The sequence below is a fragment of the Ursus maritimus genome, unplaced genomic scaffold, assembly GCF_017311325.1.
Source record: "Ursus maritimus isolate PB19 unplaced genomic scaffold, ASM1731132v1 scaffold_2, whole genome shotgun sequence".
In the NCBI taxonomy this organism is placed as follows: Eukaryota; Metazoa; Chordata; class Mammalia; order Carnivora; family Ursidae; genus Ursus; species Ursus maritimus.
Window position 1 is genome coordinate 72,308,977 of NW_024424452.1, and position 11,121 is coordinate 72,320,097.

Below are 11,121 nucleotides of genomic sequence, written 5' to 3' on the forward strand. Positions count from 1 at the left end.
GGGGGCTCTTTTTTCCATGTTTTGGGGTTTGCAGAGGGGCACCCTCAGTCGCTTTGGCTCTGGCCAACTTGTGAATGTGCCGTGGAACAAATTGGCATTTCAGCTTTTCCAAAACAGTAGGCAAGACGCCATCACCGTGCTTATCTACCGAATGGCAAACCACAGCCACCTCGGGGGGCTTAGCACAGGGACTGGGGAGGGGAGGGCTGGGGGCTGCCGCTGGATCGCTGGACCCACAGAGTGGGGGGAAGTTGAAGACACTGGTGCAGGACTGGCTGCTCTGCTGGGTGCTTGGACCTCTGGGGTCATGACAGTGAGTACACGCCAAGGTGCCCTTCTGAGCCTTTTCTCTTTTCCTTTACTGGAAGTGCTTGGAAGTGGCTGCCCTGTTTGTGAGAAAACACGCAGAACGATTACCAAGCTTTTCATTTCTCCTTGCCGTAGTTGGTTTCCTTTGGCAGCACCACTGTGCAACTATGCATTGTATCTCTCAACCTTTGTGCTAGGTAGATGCCTGTGACTTTTTAACTTGGGGGGTGGGGGGGTTGCAAATGAAGGAACTTTTTACATGGATCTTTTTAATCTCAGTTGATTGGGGGAGGGGGGTATTTGGTTCTAGGGTCATACAAGCTCTATCCCAAAGCAAAATCCAAATGTTAATAATATTAGCCTGATGCAGATACCAAAGATGATTTCTTTCCTGCAGAACCTTAGACTTGTGTATTAAGTACGATTACCCAGCACTTGCATTAGTCTAACCTCAGTAATTCCAAAGCTTAGATGTATATTTTGGTATATTTCTGGGATATTAAAAAAAAAAATGTCGTTTAACTTGTTTGTTTCAGTGTAATGCTCTTAAAGTCATAGCATGAAAATAACTGAACTGTCCTATTCTTAGTAGTTTGAAATAATAGTATTTTTGTATGTTTTGGGTGTGTCTATGTATGTATTAACATAACAGTTTTCACTGCCTAGGTGTTCATAATAAAAAAGAAAATGAAAAAGTTCTGAGTGTACATAATATTCAGTAATAAACTTCACCAGGTTCAATTTGGATTGCATATTTGCTGATTGCTGTTCCCAACTGGGATTTTGTTTTGTTTTAAAGAGACAGTGATGGTGTTTTCCTAAACACTTTTCTCTCTCTCTCTCTCTCTCTCTCTCTGTCTTTAAATATCTTAACTCCTCCTCCCCACCTTTTTCCTTTTCTTCCTTTTCTTTTTTCTTTTTTTTTTTTTAAATATTGATTCAGGGGTGTTTTTCCACTGTTGTCAAGGGAGAGTCATAAGGGGTATTGGCCCCTTGGCCTCCCGAAACTTTGTTTTATGTACTTAAGTTTAAAATGTGAGTTTGAGTTCTCTTTTGTGGAAACTTAAGATGTGGTGTAAATGATTCTTTCCAAAATTGTCCCGCAGCTTTAACGAGGCAGTGACAGTTTCCAAGCAGTTGGCCGGGAGTCCTTTTACATTGCTCCTTAGGTAACTTTGCAATCTGGGTGGCTATCCTGTAGCCTCACTGCCCCAGAGTGCCTGCTTAGCCATTTCCCCTCGGATAGGGATGTTTTGTAAGAATCTGCTGATAACTTGGATTTCGGGGGACTTCGTTATCTGGGCCCCTGGGAAACACATGTTTTCTTGATTTCAAAAACCCAAAACACAAGCAACTTTACATTTTGGGGAATTAGCTGATGTGCCTCCCAGAGGCCTGAGGAGGTTGGTGGGGAATATGAGCGGTGCTGTCTCTTTAAAAGTGCCCTTTACATGATTCCCCCTCCTGGGGCCTCCTGCAGGGGCTGTAGGCTTGGGAGAGGTTGCTAGGTGACAGTGAATCAGAATGAAATGGTAGATTTTGTGTAGATGCATTTGTCTGCTGTAATTTTTATATATATATTAAACTTACTGTAACTGTACAGTTCGTTTCTGTTGTAAAACATCATTAAACCATTTTCCAAGTGTTTTCACATTGTTGGAGTTTCCTTGAAGTTGTTGTCTTGCTGTTCTGGGTGCTTCCCGCACAGAGGGTCATGGAAGCCTTCCCGTTCTTTTCCCCCAGGAGCTCCCAGGAGCTCCCAGGAGCCCCAGGCACTTCCAGCACCTTGGTTCTAGGCCCCCCCCCCCACCCTGGCTCCTACTGTGCGCTTCTTCCTGTGCCCCTGGGGGGCGCTGTGGCCAGCACACCTCTCCCTCCCCAGACCCTCAGGGTTTAGGGGGGCCCTGATTCTATTAGCAGTAGTCTCAGTCACACACACACACACACACACACACACACACACACACACACACGGGCTTTGTGTGACCAAATACACGGGCCCTTGACTGGTCCTGCAAGAGAACTCTCCAGAGCTCCCATTTCACTTGTGTCTTTGAGGGCAGACCTGATATTGAACTTGACTTTTCCACATTTACTCTTTACACTCTTGTGCGCCCTCCAGCCTTCCCCACCGCATCCCGAACACCCGCTCTCTGGGGTTCTCTGAAAGGGGCTAGTCCTGGACTTGGCATCTGGTTCTCCTGTCGGAGGGCACACAGCTTAGCTTAGTAGCTCCCCCACTCCGGCTTAAACTAGTTCACATTTAGTGTCTTAGTGCAATCCGCTGTTTGAAAATTTGAGTCTTAAAGTGAATTTCCCACAGAGAGCAAACTTCAGCTTGGTGGAGAGGTTTCAGAAGCATTCCTGTCTAACTGGTAGTATGTGCGAACTGAACCTGACCTGTGTGCTCCTTGGAGGAGACAGCTGTTGTCTCAGACGTGCTGGCCATCCTCTAAAGGGCCCAGAGTGGGAAGGCAATACCAGCTCTTCCTCTCCCCTGCTCCTACCTCAAAGAGCTCCTCGTTCGTTACCGTCCACCCCTTCTTGTATTTATAGCTTGCGTGTTAAGTTTGGGGGTTATTTCCTTAAAACGGTTCGGAGTTTTTAATAGAAATCCTCTGTTTGGTAGAGACAGTGGCACGCTCACTAGCATGGGAAAGACTGATTCAGAGAGCAAAACCCATTTGTCAATCCTAAAGAATGGGGCTAAAGTACTGATTAGGTCATTACCTTGTAGCCCTTTTTAAAAATGTGGTGACGTTCTAACCCATTTCTGGTTGGCATCTGGCAAGCTGAATCACCTACGCGATGATGTGAATAACGTCTACTCTTACTGTTGCCTTCTCTTCTCCAAACACTAGGGCTTGAAGTTACAGGACATACATCTGTAGTTAGACCTCAGTCCTAGGTTCACAGAAATATCCAGTGCCAGGCAGCCAAAATGCAGCAGGAGTTACTCGTGAACAGAACAAGATCTACAATTGAACAGCGTAACCATATGGCCAGGCTGAGTCCCCTTTGCAGCTGTCCTCTTAGCTTGAATGGATCACCTGCCCAACCTGGGCTTCAGTGACTATTCCGTTTATAAACCAGGAGCCTTGAGTCCTAGTCCAGGAAGAAGAAAAATCGATCAGAAGTAGCCACATAGGCTTTAGTGACATCAAAGTCATGACAGTTGTGAAAAATACTTCGGAAGCTTCCATTTTGATTTATGTACACACACAGAATGTTTTGGTCCCTCAGTGCAAGTGAAACGCCGTACTTCCTTGGTCCTAAAACATATCTTGATATTGTAACGCTTAGGAAACAGGGCTGCATCTTGCAATGGATGTTTATGTTAAGAGTTTGTTTTTGTTTTTGTTTTACTTAAAATAAGTTGATGGCACGTCTTCCACAATCAGTAACTTCCTGGGACGGAAGGAATCCAGTTGTGCCTTGGAGAGAGGACTGCCAGACCCGAGGAAGGGCAGGAGCTTGGCGGTGCCAGGGACCCCTCCCCTTGGCCCTTGGTTCGTTCCCCCAGCTCGGGCTCAGCTCTCACCCAGCTGGCGTGGCTGTCTTGCATGGGGTCCAGTAAGTGTCCTCACCCACCCACCCAGGTCAGCTGCAGCACCCACACCTCGTCACCAGCTTTCCTTCCTGCCTCTTGAGTCAGATTCTTGATGGAACTGGGTCAAATTCTTAATTTTCAAGCCAGCCATACGGGTCACGCAGCCTGTATATAACTCAGCGGACCTTGACTAGGTCTGAGGTAGGAGGCTTACTCACTTTGACTAAGAGATGAACCCAACCTCAGGTTTTAAAAAGTCCAGTGAGTAGAAGACAAAGAAGTAGCAACCCAAAAGGGGCCATCTGTTGTCTTGGAGTCAAGGCAGCTAAAGCCATTCTATATCATTTTCCCATTCCATTGCCTGGTGCCCAGTTCACCTAATTGGGGCCAGCTGTCCTCAGAGGCTTCCCCCACCCATGAAACCTGCCCCCCTTCCCCAGCCCCTTGCTGGACTCTGTCTGTACCCCTTCCCTGGCACCTCCCCCTCCTGCCTGACCCTTGTGTGCCATGACCAGCCATGTGACGCTGCTTTTTCTGTGATGGAATCCAATGGCAAAATTTTAAGTCCCTAACTCTGTGGTGGCTCTTTATCCTCCCTGGTAGCTTGCAAAGTGCTGGGCACAGAAATAGGTAGGTGCAGAGGGTAAATATTTGTTGAATGGAATTGTATTCCCCCTATGAGGCCAGGTTTCAAATAGAATGCCATGTCTTCGCCAGGTGTTACATGTAGGCCTAGGAGAGATTCGAGTCACTCCTGCTGGAATCCCAAATGCTCGGCGGCTTGTAACAGCCGTGACCTTGGGTTTTTTATCTCAAAGTCTACCCGATATTAATTGGTAGCTTGATGAGTTGGGACCTCTTTTGCAGCCACTACATATAGAGAGAACCTGACCTAAAGAGGCCTCTGCCATCCCCCAGCCCTCCCCAAACCCTGCAGACTGGCGGTTTGTGCCGTGGCGTCGGCGGCCGCTCGCAACTCCCAGACACCCTCTCGGCTGATAGTGGCTGCTCCGTGGCCGCCCTCCACCACGTGCCCGACGTCCCCCTGCTGGCCACGGCGCTGGGAGCCCTGCACTCCAGGCTGCTTCCCCGGCCCCTTCCCGCAGGTGCCTCCCGGGCCTGGCCCAGCCGACTGCACCTGTGCCCGCCTGCGTGTCCCAAGGAACCATCGTGCCCTCTGGGAGTCAGCAGTTTCGCCCCAGGGCAGCGGCACCAGATGGGTCGCCCCACACGGGGCGTTACCTGCCGGACTGCCGAAATTAAGAGAAAAAGCATTTTCACCAAAGCGTTTATTATGCAGATGAGAAAGTAAGGCTTTAGCAAACCAGTATAAATTAAAACCTATCAGAACAGAGAGGGTCACCCACGACACCTTACACAGCACAGTTCCCGGAAGTCAGCCGAGGCGATCCCGGAAGTCCGCCGCGGCGGTCCCGGAAGTCAGCCGGGGTGATCCCGCCCGCCACCGCTCTCGGTTGTCTGCAGGTCCGCGGGGACGGCTGACTTCCACTCAGAGTGCGAAGTGAAGGAGTGCCTGGCAAGAGTGTGGGCCTGCCCCTTCCCTCGTCCCCACGCTTCGTGCGCACTCTGCAATGGCCCTTCCTACGCGCTGTGAGGCCAGCCTGTTCACACCTCGTGTCCCCTGTGCGAGTGTGAGCTCGATGAGGACGGTGCCCAGAGTGCCCAGCCCACAAATGCTAAGGTCTATAAAGGGGAATGTATGCCTGATTGAAGGAGCGCCCCTTCCGGGCTGCCCCGCCCCCCTCCCCGAGCTCTAGCTGAGCCTCCATCAGCGCCCCCTGCTCCCCTTCTTCAGCCGCCGGGCTCCCGTGGACCCGCACAGCTCTCCTCCCCTCTCCCCCTCCGCCCGGGCCTTTCACCGGCAGACACGACAGCCCCTTTGCACCAATGACAAGTGACCTAGAAATGACGCAGGTTGACCACAGAAGCCAAATTTACAGCAGGAGCAAAGCCACTCAAATACTGACGGAACAATAAGGCTATTGGGATATGTGCTAACATCTGGGGTTCCTCTGGGGACTCGACAAAACAGGGACGGAACACTACTGTGAGAAGGAGCGTGTACCCGTCTCCCAGGTAAGAGCCCGGGGCCTCCAAGAGAGGGGCCCATCCACAGTCTCCAGTGAACCCCAAGACCCCCCAGAAGCCCCGAGAACATGTGGCACTCACAAAGGACTCTTCGAGAACAGGGCCATAAGCCTGGCGGAGCGCACTCCCCTCCAGAGTCCAGGGAGGATGGTTTGGAGTTGGATATGACCAAATGTTACAATGCGAAGCATCCAGTTCATAAGAGGGAATACTTTGGTGGTGGAGAAATAGGAGTGAACTGGGTTATAAATGCTTTATCCTGTGTCTTGAACAATGGGCGTGTGCGGGTCTGGCCCGTGGTTGGTGACATGCCTGGTGTGGTTAGCGAGGAGGCAGGGTCTGCATGTGGAGGGCATCATAGGTGTCCTTGGTGGCCGTGCTGAGCCCCTAGTGAAAGCAAATTGGGAAAGGAAAGGGTCAGGAGCTTGGGGAGGGCACTAGCCTACTTAGAGGCCAACAAGTGGAGTGTACCCCTCAAGCAGCAGGTGGGGGCCTGGACCCAGAGGGCTGCGGGAGAGATGCACCCTCTTCCCTGCCCAGGATGGCCCTGGAGCAATTCCTTTCCAGCTGAATTCTCCCCTTCTTCCCAGCTTCCCACGTACTGAGCCCTACCCTGCGTGGGCCTAGAAGAACTTCCTGTTGGATCCAAGAGGAAGCAGAGCACCCCCATCCCTGAATGCTGAGTTGCAGTCAGGGTTTGCTCCAGAGAGTTTGCTGTCCCTGATACCTGGGCCTCCAGGAAGCCAGGGCTTGTCACCGGGAAAGGTGGCTCCCTAACCTCAGCCCTTCTCCCCCAGCCTCCTTTCCAGGCCACCCTACTACAGTTATGGTCTTTGTCCAGGAGCAGGCACGCTGGTCCCAATCCCACTGGAACATCTCTCCCTGGTCCAGAAGACAGAGCAAAGGAACATTCTGGGGGCCCTTTTGACATCATTCTGAACTCGGGCAAGCTGGGCAGCCTGACACGTTGGAGTCAGTCAAGCAAGCTGTGAAGAGCCCAGGGGAGCTAGAAGTAGCCAAATAAGAACCCGCTAGGGATTATATTTTAGAGAAGTAGGCTGGGTATCCTTGGTTTGCATAATTTTTCACACTGATTTGCATAAACCAGGCACCTGACTATAACAACATTTCCTTTTTAAAAGTTATTATTTCTCTTGATTTTTTCCCCCTTCAATTTTCCCACCCATGCCCCCATCTTATTAGGTCTGAGGATACGGGGCAGAGCAAGGCTTCTGGTGAGGGCCCAGAGCAGCGGAGGGAGAGGCAGGAAATTGCTTGTGTCCTGTCCTTTGCCTGCATCAGCCCTCTGGGCAGCTGCTGCTTATCTGTGGCCAGTGCCTGGGGGCTCCCATGGTCTCCTGGTTGGAGCCAAATCATGTGCTTGGATGGCTGCATCGCAGCCACACCCCAGGGCCTTCCTGGCACAGGCGGCACTGGGACCTGAATTGGGGCCTGGGGTTTTTGCCCTGCCCAGCTGATGGCAAGAGCTGGGTGCCACCAAGCAAGCAAAATGGGGACTCTAGCCTTGCCCCTGATTGGATGGCAGCACGCAGGAAGGGAGGGCCCGCGGCACAGGCCAGAGGCACCGCATCAGCTCTTACCTGGTAAAGACCATCGTGCCCCTTCCCTCTCCGACGCTGGTTCTGGGGGAAGGAGACAAAAGGGCAGAGAGTCAGTCAGCAGCGGCCTCCTGCTCAAGGCCCCAACTCTCGGGGCCCCCAGAGAGTCAGAGGTGACCATCTCCTAGCTGGCACCCCTGCCCCTGAGAGAGAAGGGCCCTCGGGCCACTGGTCAGACCTGACTCCGCAGGTAAGGTGAGGACTGGCTTCGATGGGGCCCAGATTGGCTCTGCCCCACTCGTGTGCTCAGAGACATCAGAGCCCTGGAATCCCGGGTCATGGGAGCTGGCCATATTGCCTGCTGCTCCCAGAGTTCCTGGCTCCTCATCAGTGCTCACTGGGAAGGACAACCACGTGGTATGAGCTCTGGCCACAGAGTCCACTCACATCTGGGCTCCCCTATTTACGAGCTAAGGGACCTGGGGTAAATCACTTCACCTCCCGTGCCTTGCAGGGCACATATTTCTCACTGGGTTATTGGGATTACGTGAGACCACCTACCTGGCAAGGCACTGACCAGGCCCACTTTGTGGACACATGACCTACGCAGTCTCTGCTCTCACCATTTGGAAATTCTAATCTTTTAGAAGCAAGGGGCCCTGCATTTTCATTTTGCCCCAAGTCCCAGAGTCCTAAGCACTGAACACAGCATGGCACACATGAGGCACTTGATAATTATTGATGGTGACAGATTCCACTTGCTTTTTACAAAGCTTAGCGCGTCTTAGAATCTAGACTTGGCTCCTGAAAGAATATCATCTTTCCTCACTGTCTTAGGTGCTGTCAAGTGGGGAAGAACTGGGTCACCCTTTGCCCCTGGCAGCTACCACGGGGCTTCTGCCGGTGATACAAGGAATGGCTGCGAATGGACGGGACAGAGGCTGATAGCAGGCACATCTCGAAGGTGACGAGGGACTCCCTGGGAGCATTCCCACCCTGACCCAATCCTTGGGAATCAGCACTCACCTCGCCTTTTATCCCAATCTCACTGTAGGCCTCCGCCATCTTGTCTTTCTGCAGTGCCTGGAAAAGAGGGCATGGGACACTGATTGTACTAACTCATGCAGAAAACAGCGGGCTTCCCCACAAGAGGAAGCCTCTTGACTTCCTAGCTGGCAGGGAGCTCGCACAATCAAAGCTCCAGTCCTTATTCACACAAGCATCTCTGTCCACAACCAGCTCCAGCCTCACCCTTCTCCTCAGCCCTTTGGAGCCTTCTCTGAGCCGCCAGCCCTTTGCACTGAGCTGAGAAGCTCAAGTTAGGGTCGAAGATAAAATGTGGAATTCTAGCCAAAGCACATGAATGTGGACAATGCAAGGGCTCACCCGGAGTCCCCAGAACCATTTAATTGAGCAAGTTGTCTCTATGCGGCTAGCGTGAGGGGCCGTGGGTCCCTGAATTGCAGGAAGGAAGAAGAGGTGGCTCTCCTTCATGGCAGGCCCCGATCGACGGTCTGAAAACCACAATCAGATCCGCACCCAGGGGGTGAGGCTGACCTTCCAACAAGAGGTGACACTCACGAAAAGACTCCAGCCTCTAGAAGCAGGAGCCCCTCCGACGGGCTGGCCCTGCCTGACTTTGCTGTCCCCCAGCGCCACCTACAGGGAACGCCCGCAGCAGACTGGGGACGGAGGGGCGAAGGCAAGCTTCCTAGGAACAGCCAGCCCCTGCAGGCAGCGAGCCGAGCCGGTGAGACGTGGTGCAGGAAGGTGAGGGTCCAGTGAGGCACAGACGCGGGGCAGGGAGCAAGGCCTTCACCCAGAGCCCTCCTGCAGCTTTCTGGGGGCCACAGACCACCTCCCGTACTCACGTTGTACACGACTTCATGAGGATTCCTCTTCCTCTGCTGGGAAAGACCAGGCGCAGGTTAGAGGTGGAGAAACAGGGCTCCGGGCCAGGAGAGTTGTAGCACCCTCCCCGCCGCCCCCCTCCTCTCACCCTGGGCCACCTGCCTCCCCTCCCCCCGCAGCCCTGCCCCCACCCCCCCACCCCCACCCTCACAGCTCTCCTGTGGCTCCTGCTTCTTAATGCACACTTGCACACTCCCTGGAACACTGGCTTCGCCCCCCTGCAGGGCCTCCTCAGCCCAGCCCTGCCCAGGGCAGGCCTCGGGGGTATCTGCCGATAGCCAGTCTGTGTCCCCTTGCAGATAGAGTGCCACAAGTGTCACCAGCTTACGAGTGGCAGTTCTGGCTGAAAAGGAAAGGTACCGAGTACCTTCACCTAGAGCAGGGCCAGCCACTGCCAGGCAAGCCCTAGTGACCCCTCCGTCCCCACCTCTCTTCACCCCTCCTAGTCCAAGTTAGAGGAGGAGAGGAGAGCTGAGGCTGGAGCGCAGGGGCCAAGGAAACTGCCGGTGTCTCCTCCCCACCCGTTAGCTCTTGCAACAACACGCCCAGCACAGGGCTCAGACAGTGTGGAGGGGGCTGGGGGGGGGGCAGGTGTGACCAGAAACACCAAGGGCCACAGGCACTGTCAGGCAGCACTACCCTAAAAGCTGGGTAGCCTGGGCCTTTGGGCTGAACCCTGCCCTTTTTTTTTTTAAAGGTTTTATTTATTTGAGAGAGATAGAGCATGGGGTGGGGGAGGGGGGCGGGGAGCGGGACAAGCACTCTCCGGGCTGACTGGGGAGCCCGATGAGGGGCTCCACCCCGGGACCCCGAGATCATGACCTGAACCAAAGTCAGATGCGTAACTGCCCAAGCTACTCAGGCAGGTGCCCCGGAACTCTGTTCATAAGAGGACCGTGCCCTGGCCTCGTCCAGCCTCCCCTCCCCACAGGGTGTAGAGTTTGCAGCCAAGAGAACAGAGCCACTAGGAGCCATCTCCAAGGGGTACCTGAGACCCAGAATTCCTTGTCCAATGGCCTTGGGCCTTTCCTGTATAGACCTCTTCATCAGATCTGTCCTTTTGGGGGGCAGACAGCCCCCCCCACCCCGTGCATCTCAGGGTGGCCAAGCAGTTTAAGGGGAGCTGGGTGGAGCTTGGTCTCGAGGGCCAGAGTGCCACATTCATGTATGGGAGGTCCCCTGCGATGCAGAATGGAGCCCAGGGGGAAGGAAGAGAAGGGGATGGAAGGAATGGGCCTCCACTGTCCCCAGGCCCCAGGTCCCTTGCATGTTAGGACAGAGTGTGCTGGTAGAGTGCATGGGCTCTGAGGAGCCCTCTCCTGGCTGTCCCGCTGAGCACACACGCACTCACACACACAGGCGGAGAGGAATACCCTACCTGCTTTCCTCCCATCTCAGGGTCCAGGCCTCGTCTCTTATCCAAAACCTCATATTCCTCTCTTCCTCTTAGATTGAGCTCCTAAAACAGAAGAGCATCAGAGACAGGAAAGACACCCTCATGAGGGCTGGGCCGGCAGGACTGGGAGTCCCCTGTCTGCATGGTGGCTCTCAAAGAAAGGAGCAGGGACTGGGGTTAGAGTGAAAACTGGGCCATCTGGGTACCAGCATGTCACAGAGCATCTCAGAGAATATGTGTTACCATGACTCGTGTATGTGTGTGTGTGTGTGTGTGTGTGTGTGTGT

General features: G+C 53.4%; 1 protein-coding gene across 2 annotated transcripts in view; it reads right to left on the minus strand.

Moving 5' to 3' along the window:
• Positions 1-5,133: 5,133 nt before the first annotated feature.
• The window catches only part of CD247 (CD247 molecule), a 69,818-nt gene continuing 63,830 nt past the window's right edge, over positions 5,134-11,121 (minus strand). Inside the window, exons 4-8 of one of the 2 annotated variants that reach the window (XM_008695605.2) lie at positions 10,817-10,897; positions 9,399-9,431; positions 8,554-8,610; positions 7,570-7,611; positions 5,134-6,355 (exon numbers count right to left, since the gene is read on the minus strand). In XM_008695605.2, the coding sequence (XP_008693827.1) occupies positions 6,290-6,355; positions 7,570-7,611; positions 8,554-8,610; positions 9,399-9,431; positions 10,817-10,897 (279 nt within the window). In that variant the 3' untranslated portion in view covers positions 5,134-6,289. Of the gene's footprint in view, positions 6,356-7,569; positions 7,612-8,553; positions 8,611-9,398; positions 9,435-10,816; positions 10,898-11,121 lie in introns of both variants that reach the window. The other variant, XM_008695598.2, reaches the window with a different exon arrangement.